The sequence below is a fragment of the Chelonoidis abingdonii genome, chromosome 23 (genome assembly GCF_003597395.2).
Source record: "Chelonoidis abingdonii isolate Lonesome George chromosome 23, CheloAbing_2.0, whole genome shotgun sequence".
In the NCBI taxonomy this organism is placed as follows: Eukaryota; Metazoa; Chordata; order Testudines; family Testudinidae; genus Chelonoidis; species Chelonoidis abingdonii.
Genome location: NC_133791.1, coordinates 7555047 through 7575623, shown reverse-complemented (window position 1 = coordinate 7575623; position 20577 = coordinate 7555047). Strand labels below are relative to the sequence as shown.

Here is a 20577-nt window from a genome sequence, read left to right as displayed (position 1 = left end):
GACCCTGGGTGATGCAATTAATAAATACAACCACCACCAGAAAAGGGAGGGAGAAGAGAAGAAATAGACATTGGGCCAGTGGCGGTTACACGAAAATAAACACCTCTGAAGAGAACAAAGAACGCAGGTAACATTTAGAAGACTGAAGGTGGGGGAGAAGGAAGCCTGGACCACACCAACGTTGAAAAAAGACCTGGGGGTCCTGACAGATCACTAGTTGCATGTGAGCTCCCAGGGCAATACTGTAGCTAACTGGGTGAATGAATGCAATCCTCAGCTATGTACGCAGAGGGATATCAGGCAGTAGGCAGATAAAGGTACATGGTGTTAGCGAGACCATTAGCGGAATACTGTGTCCCGTTCTTGTGTCCGCTCTTCAAGAACAACGTTGAAAGAGTGGAAAGGGTCCAGAAAAGATTCAAAGTCTGGAAAACACACCTGACAGAGAGATTTCAGAAGCTCAGTCTCTTTAGTTGATCCAAGAGAAGGTTAGAGGTGACTACCACTCTCTACAAGTAGCTGTATGGGGCAGATGTCCGATAGCGGATGGCTCTTTCATCTAGCTGGAAGCAGATGGTAAAGAAGTTCAGACTAGAAATAAGGCACAGCTCTTTAGCAGGGAGAATAGTTGTCCATTGGGACAACTTACCTAGGGGTGTGTTGGGTTCTCCATCACTTGCAGGCTTTTGAAATCAAGATGGGACATCTTTCTACAAGATATGCCCTAGCTAAGCAGAAGTTCTTGGCTTGATGCAGAGGTTACTGGGCAAGGTTCTCTGGCCCGTGCTAGGCAAGAAGTCAAACAAGAGGATCAGACCAGTCCCTGCTGGCCTTAAAATCTACGACTATGAAACAGAAAAAGGAACTGACACAGGTATCAAGGGGGGGGGGGCAATTTCTACCCTAAAAAGCCCTCCCCTTGCAAGGGCCTGCTGGCCTGGGACAAAAGGGGAATGCCAGGCCAGCAGGCGGAATGCAAGTGCAGAGATCTGTCAATGACAGACTGTGACGTAACTGAACCGCAAACCTCTCAGACTTCAGGGGAAGAACTCGGGCTTTAAAATAACTCATACGCCAGCTTCCAGCCAACCCACCATGTTGTTTCCCAGGAGCCTCTGCTCAGCAGCTGGTCAACGCTCCTGCATTCTCCCAGTCTGCTGAAGCCAAGTCCAGCCAGGCCCAGCACTCCAGGCAGCAAGAACAAGCATACACAATGACAGGCCACACACTTGGCAGTTGCCCTCTCCTCACATACTCCCATGGCCGCCCACCCCACCATACCATCATTAGGCCACTGCTCCACTGGGCCAAAAAAGCCAAGCATGTGCATTTCTTCTCCATCCCCGATTTCTCCATGCTGCTGTTTGTTCAGACAGCTGGCTCAACACCTCCATGTGCAGCGACAGCAAATATTGTTTAGTAGTCAGAACACAAGCCTGGGAGCTAGGACCTCCTGGCTTCTCTGCCTGACTTACCACATGAGACCTTGGGCAAGCCACGTCACCTTGTTGTGTCTCAGTTTGTACAGCTGCGAAATGGGGATCTCAGCCCCTACCTCCCGGGGCGCTGGGAAGCATAATGCCCCATTGACAAAGTCCTGGGAGTTCAACAGATGGCAGCAGTTGCAACAGAAGAGCACAGCTGAATAAAACGGCATCTTTAAAGCACAGGGGGTAAAAACAGGGAGTGCTGCACGCGTGACCATGTGCCAGGAGTTTGAGGGGGTGTTTTTAAAAAGTACAGTTAAAGCGTTCTAAAACCATCACATATTTCTATATATAGGTCAGGAAGAAAGAACTAGTTATGCTCGCAAGTCATGTGACTTCAATTGTACTGGCTACTCATCTGCAAGGAAGGCAAAGCTTGGTCACAAGAGGGCAGCATAACCCTTGTGAGAAAGGCAGGCAAGGTGAGTAGTCCCTGGGATTTCTGGTCCCCTCCAGAATGCAGCTGGGTGCTTAGCCCCTCCACCCAGATAACGGGCTCTCCCTGGCAATACACATCCCAGAAAGCAGGGGTGGGGGAAGGAACATGAGAACAGCAGGAAAAGACACTGGGTTTGCCTCTTTGAATACTGAGTCACTGGCTCACCGGCATTGGGGTTCGGCTCCCACCGCTTCCTTACTGGGGACCTGTTAATGTCACCAGTGCGGACCCAAATGCAAAGGACAGAGTCAGCAGTGGAACAAACGGAACAGCTGTTAACCTCCTGCCCCAGGGGCTGCCTGCCATTCAGGCCTTGCGGCACAAAGCCTGTCAAAGAAGCAAAGCGGAAAGATGTCCCGGCATCAGCATCAATGCACTGAGCACAGGGCATTTGGATTGCCAAGCACAAGGAGAGGCCAGAGGTACTGAGAGCGCACTTGACTTCCAAGAGAATAAAATGGGCAAACACGAGGGTTTCACGCAGCAGGTTGTTCACTTGATCAGGCTGGATTGGTCAATATAGCAAGAGAAACAGCACTGAATTTTGAGCTAGATAAGCCTGGGGCTGACAGCCCTAGAGACCAATGGCTTCTGTTTTTCTGAAAGGAGGCAGAGTGGTCTGGTGGTCACAGCAAAGGGGGAGAGGGGTCAGAACTCCTGGGTTCTATTCACACTTCCAGGAGGCAGTGTGATTTGGTGGTTAGAACGTAGATCTGGGCACTTTGCTTTCTAGTTCTGATGCTGATACTAACTTGACCTTGGGGAAAATGCCACTTAATTTCTCCATGCGTCAGATTTCCCAGCGGTTTAACTCACATCAGAAGTGAGAATAATTCACTTTGTTGACAAATGGTGAGGGGCCTGAGAGCCAAGATTCGGATCCGGATTCCAACCACCCCAAAAGGACTGGTGCACAGGGCGGCAGTTTTGAATCTGGGTTTGGGAGTTGGGTTACAGGGAAAGGAACCAGCAACAAAATTCAGGATTGCACTGATCTGGGGTTTCAGTTCAGGCTCAAATCTAAAACTACAGGGCAGAATCTCAGCTCTCAAGCACAGCTAGCCTTTGGGAGAAAATACTTGCTGTTCCCTGGAACAGAGCAGAAGGATCACTGGATACTTTAAGGATCAGAGGGGTAGCCATGCTAGTCTGGATCTGCAAAAAGTGACGAAGAGTCCATCTGACGAAGTGGGTATTCACCCACGAAAGCTCACGCTCCAATACGTCTGTTAGTCTATAAGGTGCCACAGGACTCTGCCGCTGGGTACTTGAAAACAGCACACAAAAGGCTATGATCTGGATCTTGCTCTCAGTCCCCACGCAAGTCAATGGAGTCATTCTAGATTTACACTGGGCGGATCTGGCGCTGCACGTATTGCTGCAGGTAACGAGGCTGCTAGTCCACCAACGTACGTTGCATTACATACAGTCGGGGTGATAGCATGGAGGCGGGGAGCATTATTTCTTATGCAAATCGCTGCTCATTATAATAACATTCTGCTGCCCGTGTGAGCTACATAATTATACGGCACGCGGTAATAGAAGGTTGTCATCCACATGCCAGGCAAAGCATTTACATTCCTCCCCTTCTCTCTCCCACGGTGGGTTTCAAAATGATGAGCAATAGGGTAACTTCATTTCAGTGATGATATTTTTCCTCCCATCCCCCCCTTGAGTGCCCAATGAGCACAGCATTAGCAAAACAATAAAACAAAGACGTGTGGGAAACACCTAACCCTGGGTGCTGAGAGCAGGGGAAAGGGAAGGCTGAGAGGTGGGGGAAGAGCTAGGCGAGTATTTTGCATCCCTTGATTAGAAAGCATAGGTTGGCCTTACTGAAATGAGGGAGGCCGTGAGTCTCCGATGCCACCCGTTCTCTCAATGGGAGGAGGGAGGTCCGTGTGGCTTTCAGTGCACTGGGAGCCCGTGTCGGAGTGGGAGCTTTCAGCCAGGACCAGCTGCAATAGAGAGGGGAAAAAAAGGGAGAATTAGATCCACTCATACAGGTTTCCATGCCCTGACGTAAGGTACTCAGATGCCCCCGACAGGTACCCTAGATTAGATGGGGAGAGAACTGCTTGGCATCGGATTCTGATGGCTCTTTGCCAATCGTTCACAGCCAGATCACTTTAGGTCTGAACATGAAATTGAAACTGGTAGAGATTCGTGCAAAGCCCTTTTGAGACCTACAACCCTGCAGCTGACTCAAAGCAAGACTGACGTTGCTGGGCAGAGAGTGTGTTTTGAGAGACTTCTGCAGTGTCCTTTGAGTTTCCTAAGGAAACTTGTGGCCTTTAGCAGGTCACTGGGACTGAACAAAATCCCTGGATTCCTCCCTGGCCTAAGGACCGGCGCTAGGGATTTTAGTGCCCTAGGCGCATGGCAATTTCGTCACCCCATGCCCTGGTCCCGCGGCTCTGGTGGAGCTGCCGCAGTCGTGCCTGCGGGAGGTCCACCGGAGCCACAGGAGCAGCGGACCGTCCGCAGGAATGCCTGTAGCAGGTCCATCCCTTGTTGCATTTCACTCTGTTTTGCTAAGTGATGTCTTAGATGTTTTGGATAAAAGCACCTCATTATCTGTGAGTTTAACCCTTGTACCTCATAGCTGTTGTTTACCAGACATTAGACTTGGGGCTCATTCTTGCAAGGATTATTAACGTCTCACAGCAGGACAGTAGGCAGGTTGTGGTGAGATCCTGCCCCAGAGAACCATTTTTTTTTATATTAAGAGCATCTTCAGTTTTCATCAACCACTACTGTATATCTTTTTGCCTAAGACAACTGACAAAGTGGTGCAGGATTCACTGCATCATGATTTCACAATGGTCTCTGATTCCTACCAGTCTGGTTTCAAATGTGGTTATAAAGCAACTATTCCCCATGATTTGATTATCTTCTTTTAGCAATACACATGTGATATGTCCAGATGAGAGCTAAATAGAGATAAACCAGAAGTGGTGCTAGTAGGCAAAGGTACATCTAAAATGCCAGGGCTGTGAGTGCTCCTTTTATTGGGAGTATCTGTTCATGGCTCACACATCCACCTCTACCTTGATATAACGTGACCAGATATAACACGAATTCTTGATATAACATGGTAAAACAGTACTCCGGTGGATCAAAGCTCCAGCTGGGTCTGAGTTTTGTGGATTTTAGCCATTTCCACTTATAAATGTCAGGTCATTTCCTCAACAATGCCTAAAAAGCATCAAACAGTAGAAACAAATCTGCAGCCAGTTTAAAAATCCAAGGGATCCTAAAGATTTGGGGCTTTTTTTTTTTTTTTTTGCTTCGCAGGCTGTGTGCTCTCAATAGTCCATAATGGCCTGAAACCTTTTGTAAAACAATGTTGCTATAAACGACTGTGTACAAAACCCCTTTAATGCCAACATCTGCATTCACAGGTACCCAGTCAGGGGAGCGGGGAAGGATGCAAAGGACTCCACCTAGAACACTCATGTGAAAATGGGTAATTGAAGAAAAGCTACAGCAATCAATCAATCTTCTCACCACAAACAACAGGCAACTAGACACAGCCGGTGTGTTTGAGGCTTATTATACATTCCTCATTACAGGGGTGTATAAATTCTGCAGATAAGCGGCAGCATGGTGGTTCTCATTTTCAACTTCCTGTCGATGGGAGGAAGCCTCGTGTATATGGATAACAGGGATGTTAGGGTTACACAAAAGACGCACTGGGTCCAGTCCTGTTCCACCAAACTCAGCGGATGAAACTCCCATGGGTTTTGTGCCTGCAGAATCAGGCCCTTTGAGAGTGAGCCAGTCAGGTGCCCTTGTTCCTAACTCAGAACCTTATGTTGACGGACACTGGAAGACGTTTGAAGTTGGAGACTTATACTAACCAAATCTGATTTATCCAGCTGCCTCGTATCTACGTTACCACATTCTCCAAGGTTTTGGAGGCCAATGTTTTTCAGTCTATTCCCCATCCCCACCACCCTTTTTTTGGTAGAGCCAGGTGAAGCAAGAGCTACTTCCATCTTTATAAAACCTTGCTAGCATTGGAGAAAGCCACAGTTAAAGCACACAACTAGGAATCAGATAATCCAGGTTCAATTCCTGGATCTGATGGGGATTCTGTGCAGCCTTAAATGAGTCACTTAATTTCTCCCTGGCTCAGGTTTTCCCCTCAGGCTGGCGTGAGGTTAAATTCATCCATTAATGTTTGCAAATTGATTTGCAGCCCTTGGGTGGAAGGGGCCATAGCTAGACAGAGGACACTTAGAATCACACCAGAAGCAGTTTGGACCCAGCTTCCGTTCCAAACTAATCCCTGATGTTTGAGGATTTCAGATTAACAGGTCCGGTTTTGCTCCAACTTTATTTGCAACAGAAAGGGGCAAAAATGGGAGCAATATTTTTGTTTTAAAATATAGATTAGATTTATTTATTATTATTACTGTACGGAAACAGCCCCTCGTCCCACGCTATCCAGGCTTCCACACACAAAGTGGAGAACCAGGAGGCAAAAAGGCTTGAAAATTGTTCCATTTTTTGTTCACAATGGAACTTGTGCAAACTCCTCCCATTGCAGGATTTTATTTATAGCGCGGTCGTACTTTGAGGCCCAAAAGGAGGAGAACAGAGTCTTCTTGTGCTCAGCCCTGTACGCACACAGCAAGACACAGCCCCTGCCCCAAAAGAGTTTACAGGCCAAACAGACAATACCCAGGGTGGGAGAAAGGCAGTCTGAATAGCATCTTGAACAGATGGGAAACAGGCACAAAGCGTGGCAGAAACAGGAATTAATCTAGGATCTTCCAAGTCCCACCCAGTGCCTTGACTGTGAGAGAGCATCCTTCAGTCTTGTTTCATCGGGAACATTTTGTCCAGCAACAGGGAATTCGGATTAACCAGAAATGGTACTGAGGACATTTCTTTCACATGGGCCACTGATCAGAAGAGATGCCGAACATTTCTGGCCATGGGCTCCACTTGAACTAGAGGCGAAGGGGCCCATATCCTATTACCAATCCCTTAAACCATCTAAATCCCCTTGCCCAGTCCCTTCACACAACACGATTAAGAAGCTTTTTAATTAAGTAGATGCGCTAATGCTAACTCACATTAACACCTCTCACTGAGAGGCCAAAGGTCTCCATTTCTCTCCATTTGTAACGGGGCATAAAAGCTAAACACAGCTTCAACAAGCTTGACTGTAATTGGTTAATTTATCAAAGGCTAATCCTAATATAATTCTTGGGTAAACACTAGCCATCAGCGCAAATGGTGGGGAGGGAGGGGGGGAAGCGAGGAAAACCGGTGGTCCTGGCAGGCAGCACACAGTCCCGAAGGGGAACAGATCATAGTAACAAGCAGGCAAGAGACAGACGGACACAAAAAGGAGCAGTTTGAATACAAAACGGTTCTTCGGAGCCAGCTATATTACTCATCAGACTCGTACATCATCCAAAGCGAGAGCGACAGGGGAAAATATGGAAGCGACACATAGCACGAGTGATCCAAATAACATGCCAACGGGAATCAGTTTAGCGCCAGGAAGGCATCTAGAAGGCATAGCAGTATTATGGAGATGAGGATGTGTGATGTTGTGCAGTCTATATAGTTTTATAAAAAATATGGTAATAAGTGAATATAATGTAACTGGAATATGCTTCATGCAAAAGGTCTCTTGTAAGGTATTTACAAAGCTTATAATGTACTGAGTCTGGTCATCCTATTTGTATAAACGTACTGCTCTTATATTTCATATTTCTAGTCCCAGATACAATTCTGAGGGCCTCCTGTAATTATGCAAAGTGTGGGCCACTAATCGCGGTTTGGAATCTTAATGGCTCCCATCAACCAGGACAATTGACTGAGGCTCTGTTTGCAAGCAAGCCTTCCTGTGAGAGTCAGGCTGGGAGGAATGAAGGCTTGGGGTCTCACAGTGACATGTGATCATGTCACATGAACTGGAATCCATCTTTAATCTGGTACTTTTCCAGTGGGGTAGGGGCAAACCCAGAGAGACACAAAGGATTCCCACCTATGCAAAAGATAAATAAAGGAGTGGAAGTGAACAAAAAAGGAGTCATCATGAAGAATCCCCTAGCTACCACCTGAGCTGGAACAAGAGCTGTACCAGGGGAAAGAATTGTGCCCAGGCCTGGAAGGTGTCCAGTCTGAGGGAAAAAAAAAACTTATTGAAGCATTTCTGAGGATGAGACTATCTGTATTCAGTTTAATTAGACATAGATTTACGCATTTTATTTTATTTTGCTTGGTCACTTATTTTGTTCTGTCTGGTACTACCTGGAACCACTTAAATCCTACTTTCTGGATTTAATACAATCACATTTTACTTATTGATTAACTCAGAGTATGTGTTAATACCTGGGGGAAGCAAACAACTGTGCATCTCTCTCTATTAGTGTTATAGAGGGTGAACAATTTATGAGTTTACCCTGCATAAGCTTTATACAGGGTAGAACAGATTTATTTGGGTTTAGACCCCATTGGGAGATGGGCATCTGAGTGCTAAAGACAAGCGCACTTCTGTGAGTTGTTTTCAGGTAAACCTGCAGCTTTGGGGCAAGTAATTCAGACCCTGGGTCTTTGTTGGAGCAGATGGGAGTGTCTGGCTCAGCAAGACAGGGTGCTGGAGTCCTGAGCTGGCAGGGAAAACAGGAGCAGAGGTAGTCCTGGCACATTAGTTGACAGCTTCCAGAGGAGTTTCTGTGATTGAACCCATCACAGGGTGCATCTCTGAGCAAGGCCTGTCCCTCAAGGAATCCCTCTGCGGGTGAGAACATTTGCACGACTCAAACCAAGGAACACAAAAGGAAAAAAAAATTGGGCGTAGACATGAGATCCGAACCCTCCTCACGCTTGTCCCATGCCCAAATCAGACCGAGCTACCCAGACCAGTCTAGGGCCATTTGCCCTAAAGTGGGAAGATGCAAAACTTTCTCCAGCCTTTCTACAGACGGGAACACCTGTCCTAACTATGTGCAGCCAAAAACAAAGAGGCCAAGATGAGCTGACACCGAGACAAAGGGCTTCCCAGGAAATACGGCAGTGACACGTTTCATCCAGGACTGTCAGTTACCCAGCAGCGCACTGCCCTTGGTCTGACGAGCTAATGGTGCTGACAAGGTGGCACAACACCCAGGGCTCTGGTGCGCACACTGAAGGCCACTGTCAGCTTTGCCTGATGTTAGCCACAGGCTCTATTTTAGGCACAGCGCACCTGGGCTGGCATGTTCAAAAGGGACACACTCATTTCCTATTGGCATTCGATAGGATCTGAGTTCCCAGCTCCCTTAGGCTGCTTTGATTGCCCCAGGCCCAGTGGACAGCTATCGTTCTGCCCCTATAGGGGGTGCAGAAACAAGTACATACAGTGCTTTACTTAGCTAATTCCGCTTCAGCAGCACCCTTGGGCGGTAGGATAAATATCAGTAGCCTCACTTTACAGATGAGGAAACTGAGGCACAGTGCCTAAGTGATTTGCCAGAGGGCACAGAGGTAGTCAGTGGCAAGGTGGAACGGAACCCCGGAGATCCTGATTCCTATATGTAGACAATAAGACCACGCCACCACCCACTAGAGACAGAAGAGGGCTAGCCAAATGGCCTGTTCTATCCTTCCACCAATGCAGTGGTTGATCCAAACCTACCAGAGCCTGCCCAATTTGACTGGAAACTCTCCATGGACAAGCTCATGCTATTGATTTCTGGTACCTCCTGTTGGCCGGCTTGCAAAGCCTGGACGAAAGTCTTCGAGGATATCAGTTGTCAACTAAAAGTTAATTCCCACAAGAGGATTTAGAAGGGCCGACAGAGGGCAGCCCCTTCATCAGTCAGGAGCCTGGGGTTAAGCCTGGGTCTCTTCGGAAATGAAACAGCTGCTCTCCAGGCAGGGAGACCCATGATTACAAGAGCTGGTCAAACTTGTTTAACTTTGAATTTGGTAGGGCAAGAAAATGGAGAACTCTTTCTCCGAGCTAGCAGAGGTGAAAAGGCGTATTACCTAATGGCAGCAACATCACCTATTGGTTAGAGCACAGACCTGAGAGCCAGAACTCCTGGGTTCTAGCCCAAGTTCTGTCCTTGATTTGCTGTGAGACACTCGACAAGTGACCTAATTTGCACGACGCAGCTTCTCCATCAGCCCAGTGAGGATAACACTACCTCCCAGGGACTTGTGAAACCCAATGAATCAACATTTTAACGCTTTGAAATTCTTGCAGGAGGCTCCGTGCAAAGTGTTTGAATCTCTAAACGGGAAGGGCTTAGTCCTGCAAAGCAATGAGGCAAAATCCTGCTTATTATTAGAGAGTTTGGATGGCCCAGCCTTGGGGAGAAAAGGGGAGGATGTGAAACTCAAACAGCTTCTTTGAGGATATTGGAAGTGTCAGGAAATCCCTCAAGTTTGGCAGCACCTGAAATGAGCTGAGAGTGAGACAGTTTAAAAGGGCTTCGGAAAGCGTTCTTGCTGCTCTGCAGATCTGGGACATGGAGGGTCCTGCAGGACTTTAGTAAAAGGCCTTGCTACAATATTAAAACAAAATCATTTGCTGTCCAGGTCCGTGCCGGCTGACAGAGGGTAGGGCATGCTCTGCCGTTAACCGAATCTTTCATCCTTCACTCCTAGACATCCACATTTGTGAGCATGGGAAATAAAGTGTCATTGGATATTCTGATGGCTCTAAACCAAATTAATGGGAATACGATGAAGGAGCTTTAGGAAAATACCCGCTGTGTGACTGCAGGAAAGGAAACCCGCCCCAGATGACAAAGGTGCAGTTGGATTAAGACAATGGCTCAGGCTAGCTGGCCTTGCGCTGTGGTCGAATGGAGTGTAATCGGAAAAGTTACACATATGTACATCACCTAGCACAATGGGGTCCTGAAACTTCCAATGCTACCATAGTACATGCGGTAATAAAACAGCTGTCCCACTCCCTCTGGAAAGCTCTTTGTCGTGACAGCACAAGGAAGAGGAATTCGAGAGGAAAGTGAGGATGTTACAGCGTTTGCTGCATCTGCACTCTGGGATTGAACAAAGGGCTTGTGTCGTGCATTGGGGTGCAGGGAAATCTGTTCTGTTTTTTGCAAAGCTCATTAAGGATTCATCATTTCTTCCAACAACGAACGATGCCAGGCATAGAGCTAAGTATCTGATCAGCTTCACTTGAAGATAAATCACATCCCTTTCTCTTAGGGAACTAGAGTGCAGCACAAAATGCTCCAGTACTAGGTCATTTTGAAAGAAAAAAAACCCCCAAAAGGTGGTATTCTGTTTGGGCACGATAGGCTTCTCAACATGTTTCCAGAAGAGCAGGGGTTGTTAACCCCAGCATCCTGGCCAAATGCCAACTCCGGTAATTACATTTTGCCCATCAAATTCCCCCTGCAGTTTCAACTGGATGCAGCATCCTGGTTCATTTCCTGCCTTATACTGCAGCTGTGCTGTGTGGTTATACAGCATTCCTGTGTGCTGTGAAACAACTGCTGTGTTCCACCCCAGAGAGGGCTGCATTTCAGCGATGGATGAAGCAGACTAAACATCTTTTGCCTATTTCACAGGGGTGAGAATTAATAAATGTGTAACCAATTATAATTGTTGCTTAAAGTCTGTTTCACGAATTAACACAGTGAGATCCTCATATTGTTAAGATCTCACCACAGCAGCTGCTATTAAATCTTTGCTGAGACATGAGGAGAACTTACCCATTCTGTGTGAGCTACAGAAAGGGCCTGATTCTCTTCTCCCATTGGTAATGCTGCAGTATCTCCGCTGACTTTGTAGAATCACTTTTGATTTACAGCAGCACAGGTGATACCCAGTGACAGGCTCAGAGGGCGCAGGTTAATACTGTGCGCCTTAGAAAGAGTCTATGGTAATATCATCCCCTGTGATCGTTTAACACTGATGGAAGCCTTGCCTTTCTTTCTGCATGCTAGGCATGTATAAAGGACTGCCTGAAGGGTGGACTTGGACCTCGCACAGCTGATTGATCTGTGGTATATTTCTAATCAAGTCAATGGAGCTACTCCATTATGCCAGGGTGAATCTGGCCCCCCATACAATATTCTGGCCATGACCTAGTCTTTCACTCCTCAGCACTTCTCTACACTAGTGGGGTTAATCGATTCAAATGTCTTTCAACCAATTAAAATGCAACTGGCAACCAGAGGCAAAAGCAATTTAATTTAGTGGCCGGGAGGCAGTGGTCAAAGTTAGCCCGATAATTTGCAGGGGTTAAAACTTAATCCAATCAAATGCCCATATGGATGCACCCCACTGCCCCAGTCACTCATCCCACCTGAAAGCTTAACCTAGGTACACCATCAACTGATCACTCAGGTGCACATAAATCCAAAGGTTCCCATTTGGAGTCAGAGATGTGAATAGTGCACTGGCTTAAGAGTCAGGACACCTGGGTTCTATTCCCAGCTAGGCCACTGACCTTATGTGACACCTCGGGCAAATCACTGCACCTCCCGTGCTTCAGTTTCCCACCTCACCCTGTGACATATTATTTAGACTATAAGCTCTTTGGCGCAGGGACTCAGGGACTACCTCCTGCTATGCGTTTGCACTGGGCCTAGGATGAGATTTGTTAAGTTGACCCACAACTGAGGCCATGCTAGGTTGGTGGGAGTGTTCCATAGTGCACTTTACTCTGCATCAATAGTTATTGTGCACGTGGGTCTAAGAACCTAAACACGCAGCTTCCTTAGAAGTCTTATTTAAAATCTCTCAGCTCTGCTGTGTGTAATGTTGGAGCGCTTGGCATCTGTGCCCCCTTAAGGACAAGGAGGGAAGGTGCATAAATACCTAATTAAGAAGAGCCGTTAGTCAGGATTTCTGCAGTCAATGCCGTAACTATCACCTCTTGTTAGGGGCAGAAAGTCATTATTTCACATGAAGGCATAGCTCTATAGTCTGCCGCAGGTAAAGCCCCAGAGACATGGCCCATTGTCCCCAGGAGCAGTGGTTATCAACCAGAGGTACATGTATCCCTGGGGCACGCAGAGGTCTTCCAGGGGACACATCAACTGAACTAGATTCTTGCCTAGTTTTACAACAGGCTACAAAAAAAGCACTAGTGAAGTCAGTACAATCTAGTTGCATACAATGACTTGTTTATACTGCTCTGTATACTATACACTGAGATATAAGTACACTATTTATATTCCAATGGATTTATTTTATAATTATGAGAAAATGAGCAATTTTTCAGAACTAGTGTGGCTGTGACACCTTTTTATTTTTATGTCTGATATTGTAAGCAAGTGGTTTTTAAGTGAGGTGAAACTTGGGGATATAACAGACAAATCAAACTCCTGAAAGGGGCACAGTAGTCGGGAAAGGTTGAGAACCAGTGCTCAGGAGCACTGCCTGTGTGGGCACCGATCCCGCAAAAGGATCCAACCATCTGTCTGGATGGAGTCCCATCAAAGGCAACAGGGCTCCACAGAGACATGCGAGTCTACACAGGCAGATCAGGACACGGGATTTACTTTAGTGCCTGGGACAGAAGACTGCCCCAAGGACAACCCAAGTTACTCAGCAAATTGTGCTAATGGTTCACTAGGCAGTACGCTGCCCTCCAACCCTGCAAACATTGGGCGGGCTTAAAATCCACAGGGAAATGTTTCAGCATGGGCCCGTCTGTATTCAAGGCAGAGCAGAGGTCTCTCCCACTAGGGCACTGAGGGGCAGATGAAAAAACACACGTCCATACATTCTAGTCTATCTTGATGATCTTCACTGCTGCCATATCCGACCCCCAGTGACTTCAGTGGGGTTTGGGTCAGACACCAGCTCTACTGCTTGGTCTGTTCAAGAGATCTTTGGTGCAAAGACCATGTCGTCCTCATGCTACTTGGTGCCAAGAGCACTAACAGGCATCCCATTTCCTATCAAGAAGTTGCCCGCCAACTTCAGCTCTTTCTCCAGATTTTTTGCAAAATATCTGGCCTCACTTCAAACTATTCTATTTCAAGAACACACTCTTCTCTCCATCCCAGGCACAAGTCTGGGAAAGCTCTAAAAACGTCCTCAGTTGCAAAGCTTGGAGGAGCTCCAGTTAGCATGCCGCTGACTGTGTCTAATAAAACAGAATATCAGCCCATGATTCCTCAGCCCTGCATCTCCTCTGACATATGGCAAAGGGGAACGGACTATAACGAGGGTCTCGAAAGTGACTGGAGACAGCTGGGCTTCAGCGTTCACAGCCTTAGGGGGTCTCCTCACCCCTTGTGCAAAGCGTGTAAGTGTAGGCAGGGCCATCTGCTTTCATCAGTGGGAGAACAGCTCCCTCTCCCTACCCCTCCCCAGTGTCTATTTCACTTCTATGGCTTGATATCTAGCAGAAAAGAGTCAAAACTAAGCTTTGATCTTTCCACTTAACCCCCATTCTGTGTCCTCAATGACAGTACCATTAGCATCTGCCTGAGTGACAGGAAGGCCTAAGGAGCCACCTTCAACTCCTCTGCTATCCTTCATTTTAACACCCCGGCTGGGTCCAAGCCCCACCCCTTCCCCTTCGCTCCCTAGAGGTGAAACGACAGCCAGAAGATTTTAAAACGGATTTGAAGGGGAGGAAGGGGTTTGGCAAACATGATCAGAGAGGGCATGCCAAGCACATAGAGAGGTCAAAAGTAGGTAGTGGGGCCGGCTGGAGTATGAACAGAAACAAGGCCACAGACATAAAGAAGGTTGAGTCCAAGTGATGTAGGATCTTGCGATTGCCACCAACAATGGACTCACACAAGGCCCACTTCTCAAGGGCTCCACACCCATGGCTAGGGACAGTTTTCAAAGTTCTCAACAGCTCCCACGCAGGCACAAATGGCCGGATTTCCAAGATGTTCCTGTACCCAACATGCATCACGTCCACCAAGCTCTTTGGAAAATGCAGGCTGTGCTAGGGAAGATCAATGCATCATAGAGCAGAATCTTTTCCTCCTGCTCAGGCTTCACGCATCCAGACCCAGAATATTTCTCCCGGCAAAATGGGCAGGACATTCAGTCCCCACTGCCAACAGCAGAGGAGCACATGAGCTTGTATTCTGACAGGGAAAGAGAAAAGTCCGGCTGTAATTTCTTTTACAAATTAGAATCAGCGGGAAGCTGCTTGTTTGGATTATTTAGATTCTGCATCCGCTGCCTCAATTATGCACTAAGAGACACTGACTCTTGGCGACAGATTACTAAACAATCCCAGGTCTCCTATGCAACCCTGTACGGCACAAGGCTGCGTGACTCTACCTGACAAGTGGAATAGCAGTTGCGCAGAAATGCAGCATCTGGAAGTGTACATACAAGAGGACAAACAGTTCAGTCCATTGACAAAGCAATCTCTTTTTGCACCTAGATACTATAGGCGGAGAGAGACAAGTATGACATCACTAAGAGCCAATCAGAAATTGGATGTCACAAACCAGTCACTCAGCCAATAGTTCTCAGATGTCGCAAAGCTTTCCGAAAAAACCAGTGATAATGGCCAACCCACTGTGCGTGAACTGCTGGCAGAGGCCTCTCGGCTGGTTCCGAGTCAGCAGCTACCTGCGGGCTAGTTCTTTTCAAATTCCCCAACATCAATGGGCAGGCTGTGAAAGCACTGCAGGAGCAGCTGCAGCAATGCCTGAAGAGGGTGGGTGGCTGGGTCTGTCTGTCTCCCTGCTCCCACAACTGCACTGGCTTTTCCACAGAAAAATCCCCAGCAAGGCCCCAATCCTGCAAACCCCGGAGCACATAGATAACTTTGCCCGTGTAAGCAGTCCCATTGGCATCAAGAAGTACCCACAACTTGTGTTGAAGGGTTTACGGATCAAGGAAGTCATTTCTTGCAACAGAGCAGCTCAAGGGAATTGGGGTTGGTTGGTTTACATTCAGTTAAAACTTAGGCGTGGTCTAGAGGAACAGTCAGTACCTGGGACGTAAATCTACAGTGCCCTAGCAAACTAACTAGCTCTGAGGATCCTACTAACGAGCATTACGAGTCCTTAGCTCACTTGGGGTCAGTCTGTTTTGAAATGGGAATAGAGCAACGCATAGCAGGGAACTGCTAATGCACAGTAGCAGTAACCACACGCCAGATTGCGCGCAGCATACCAGTACACCGCAGCTTTGCGCCCCAGCTTGCTGTGCACTCAGACTGCATCTACATTTGAGCTGGGAGGTGGGATAACCAGCTCACTTCGATGTACCCAGGCTAGCGCTGCTTGAGCGAGCATGCTAAAAAAATTACCATATCCACGCGGCAACTAGGGCTGGCCACCAGAGAATGTACCAAGGGGGTTGGAGTGGGTACACACTCAGGTAGCCAGCTCAAGCCACTGCCTGCACTGCCCCAGAGACACTGCTCTTTTTAGCACACAGCTCAAGGGGAACTAGTACATCTACATGACCTGGGAATCACATGTCCCAGCTCAAATGTGGACACAGTCTAACTGTTCATATAGATAAGTCCTAAAACAAATGGGTCAAGAATTTCAGTAATGCCTAGTGATTTGGTGCACTCTAAATGGGCCTGATTTTCAGAGGGCAGGTGCTAAGATTTTCTGAAAATGAAGGTCCCTTTAAAGTGTCAAGTTGGGCACCCAAAAATCAACGGCCACTTTGGGAAATCTTCACAATGAGTCACACAAATTCCTGGTTAAATACTGCAAGATCTGGAGGACTAGAGGGGTGTGGGGAGTCTAGAAACAGACAGAAGAGTATTTGAATAACAGTACTTCATAGCACACTGGGATAGATATATATTAAAAAGCGTCACATCATCTTCTCAGTGTTACTTCCATGCTTCAAAACGTCTTTATAATCTCTTTCAAACATCTGATCAGATACACCAAGTGAGAAACAAAGTTGTTTGCAAACCATTGGAGGTTAGGAATTGAGAATTGGGAGTTTGCTTGTGTCTATTTTAATTTTCAAAGGGTGTCCCATGCATGTTAAACTGATTAAGCAGCAGCCTCGCCGAAGCAAGAGCCAGAATGTGATTTAAAGTCATGTCGTGAAACAAACAAAGTTGATTTGTGATTTAGCTCAACAAAGGAGGAGGTTGTCCTTTACCCTCAAATATAGCCAACAAGTCGCATCATGGCTCTGGTTAGAATGCTAAATACAAACTACACCAACACACACACATCGCCAGGGCTCCCACAGATTGCTCCAGAGGACAAGTTCATATGAGTGGCGTATACATAAGAGGATCCATTTTCTTAGCAGCACAGCTGACAATTCCTTCCTATAAGTCCAGTAGATAAACACACCCACAAGGATCCTGATCCAAAGCCCACTGAAGTCAGCAGCAAGACTCTCATTGATTTCAATGGGCTATGGATCAGGCCCCAATCCATCTTTCATGCTACTGTCATTGCCCTATGAGCCGCTAATGTATTCATGACAGATGAACGGCTACACCAGCCCACGCCGGCTGCCTCCTGGTCACTCACGTGCACTCTGATCCCGTGACACTGGGGCTTGCCGCAGACTACGCACCACTTACGAAAGCCTGAAATACCAGTAGCTTGGCCTCCTGGGTTCTAGCTAGCATAGAATCACTGCTAGGACAAGAATCCATTCTTTGGTGGCTGGGGCTTGAACTGTTTGGCAGATTGTCCCTGAACTTGTGCTGCTACTGATATAGAAATCACATCCCCTCCCTCCCCCGCAGTCCTGCAAATGGGCTGCAGTGAAGTACATTTTTGAAACAATAAATATACAGATATTGCACCCAACAACTCCTGATGGCGGAGAGAGGCAGAATACCCAGATTACACTCACCTGCTCATCAGCACCTGCCCTCCCCCATCAACAGCTCAGCTCCTGTCACTGTTGGAGAGAAGGTAGGTCTGTCTGCCCCACTTCCATGCCCGACCGCTGGGGAATGGAATCTTCTGACCCCTCTTAAAGGCCCAATTTTCTTCTCACGTCCACGCAGGACAGGAGGAGCAACTAGCATCGATGCAAAACTGGTGAGAGAGCAGAATCCAGCCTTACGGTTTTGCCTACACCTGCACTTTTTCTCATGCCGCTCTGCAAATTCAGTTCAGTCCTGATCTGCAGAGAAATCGATTCCCCCACCCACTTGGTACTTTGTGGTTCTTGCGGGGGAGGTGGGAGGAATCTTTCTACTTGGAGTTTGCTTGCTGGCTCTGGATTGAGGCCTGTAGCAGAACGTCTTGTGATAAAATCCAGCTGGACTCCTGGCCTCTGCCCTTTATCCGTCACTTCGTTCAGTGGCCATACATTTTGTCAGGAAGATGGACTTACACTTAAGACACTTGCCTGGGACTCAGGAGATCAGAGTTCGACTCCCACCTGTGCCATGGACTGTCTGAGACATTGGGCAAGTCACTCCAGCCCTTTCCCCCTTCGTGCCCCATTTCTAAAATGGAGATAATGGTCCCATTGTCGGCTGTGCTCATTTGAGCTGAAAGCTTTTCAGGGCAGGGCCTGTCTCTTACTATGCGTTCGTGCAATTGAAAGACTGGCATGCAATTTATTAACAACGTTTATACTGTGCTAGTGCCTAAAGGCCAACCAGGTTGGGCCCCACTGAGTAGGTGCCTTAGAAATCGAGAATGACAGGCCCAAATCACTTAGGCTTTAAAAAAAGACCATAAGATGCAACAAGTGGATGAGACAAACAAGCAGGCCAAGGCAGGGATGGAGGAGGTGGGACGACAAACATAATAGGAGGCCACGCAATTGTTCGCCAGTCAGAAGCAGTGATTGTGACTTGCCACTCGCGGGTATAAATAAAGGCAGTTCCAAAGAGAGGGGAAACAAGCAACAGCTGAAGGGTTGCAAAACCTCCTTTTAAAGATATCGCCCATGGAAACCAGTCCAGCATGTGACGCCAAGATCAAAGCTCCTGCCGATGACAAATATAACGATTCAGATGTTATTAAAAAAAGAGACGAAACTCAGAACTTTCTAAATGTCACTCGTCTTGTAACTTCAAAGCGTCAGTAATTGCTGCACCAACCTCTGGAGAAAGATAGGCGGGGACTACTAAGCCACATCACGTATGCCAAATGCTCCAGTTTTTAAACATTCTGCCAGGATGTGCAATGTCTATACACACACAAAAGAATTACAGTAGAAGAGCCCAGTTATCTCAACTGACTCAGTGAGAGTCAAGGAGTTTGCTGTAGGTAGGCTTGGTGGAGTACCTTTTTTTTAAAAAAATATTTTTTTAAATAAATTTCAATAGATGTTTATTTTTAAGCATTTGTTTTCTGGTTTTATTGATGTAAATGTTCACATTTGCACTAAACGATGGGCTTTAAGCATTTCTTTATTTTTTATCAATTTCAATTTTCCATTGAGAGAAACTGGGGGCGGGGGAATCAGATAATTTAATGACAGCAGAGAGATTCAAAAAGGTAAAGCTTTATAACTATTAAAACACGAAATTGTCAGCATCACAAGCTAAATGTCCTTAAATCAAACACTAACAACTTTACAAGCAGCATTTTTCTTACTTTGCGTGTCTGTAAATTTTGATCATCACCGATGGAAATACATTATCAGCACGTGCGTCTACAATTAAATTGACGTTTACCGACATTTACCAATAAAAATCTAATCCTTCCAAGCCTAGCTATAGGCAGACACTTGATTTAAACAGTGAAGGAAACAAAGGCAGCTCAAATCCATTGTGTGGGAAGCCAGGTACTGGAGCAGGTCATGCTGAAAAACATCCTTATTCCAAAAGAGAAGGCTGTCACTAGGCTAGGCCTGAAATGCATGGATGCAATTTTCTATTCAGTTCAAGTGACTGGGATGTTAAAAGGTTCCAAACTGTGAACAATTAATTTACAGTAAGATTAACATAAACCTGCTCCAATAATTAGCGGCAAGGAAAGGTAGATAAGCATTGCAATTTTATGGTTATTAATGCGAAAAAAGTAATTTGCAATTGGTAATGCAGGTCAGGCACAGATGTTTCAGCTGATAATTCAGCACAGTCAACCGCAGCGCGTCAATGTCATTGTCTGTAAAAGGGTGTCGTAAACAATCGGTAAGAGGAGGGCTACAAACTGAATCCTAGCTAGCGGCACACATAGAAACGTAGAGATGAGTTTATGGCTGCTGGGTGGTTCTCAGTCTTTTGAGGCAGAGGATAGTTTACATTGCCTGCACCAACCAGTGCCCATTGCCTTCTGTTCAGTTGCTCACACTTACCCCTCCGTGGAAACTGTTCGCTTGACAATGAATTACAACATACACAGCTGAATGGCAGCTAGGGTGACCAGACAGCAAGTGTGAAAAATCAGAACAGGGGTTGGGGGGTAATAGGACCCTATATAAGAAAAAGACCCAAAAATAGGGACATCTGGTCACCCTAATGGCAGCTAAATAGTGGTGTACACAAGGGGCTAAGAACAGACTCAACACTAATAACGTAGCAAATGGGAGACTAGGGTACTTGTTGCAAAAGGCTTGGCAATAACCATTGGTTTGGAACAGCTGATATAGGGCATCTATTTGCTTGTGCTCCTTGATCTTTGCAATACTAGTGTGATCTCTAAGCTTCCAGATTTGATTTCTGTGACTCCGCAACCAAACTGACCCTCGGCATTAAGAGCCCTGGGCTGACGCTCAAGACAATGAAGACTTCTGCTCCATCACCTGATGAATCTCATTTCATCTAGGGAA

The 20577-nt window shown here is 46.7% G+C and overlaps 1 protein-coding gene across 10 annotated transcripts in view; it reads right to left on the bottom strand.

Annotated features, from left to right (window-relative positions):
* DVL1 (dishevelled segment polarity protein 1) overlaps positions 1-20577 on the bottom strand; it is a 178539-nt gene that overhangs the window by 75911 nt on the left and 82051 nt on the right. For 9 of the 10 annotated variants that reach the window (XM_075060408.1, XM_075060409.1, XM_075060411.1 and 6 more), the window contains one exon: positions 3763-3884. In XM_075060408.1, coding sequence (XP_074916509.1) covers positions 3763-3884 — 122 coding nt within the window. Of the gene's footprint in view, positions 1-3762; positions 3885-17694; positions 17883-20577 lie in introns of all 10 variants that reach the window. The other variant, XM_032780012.2, reaches the window with a different exon arrangement.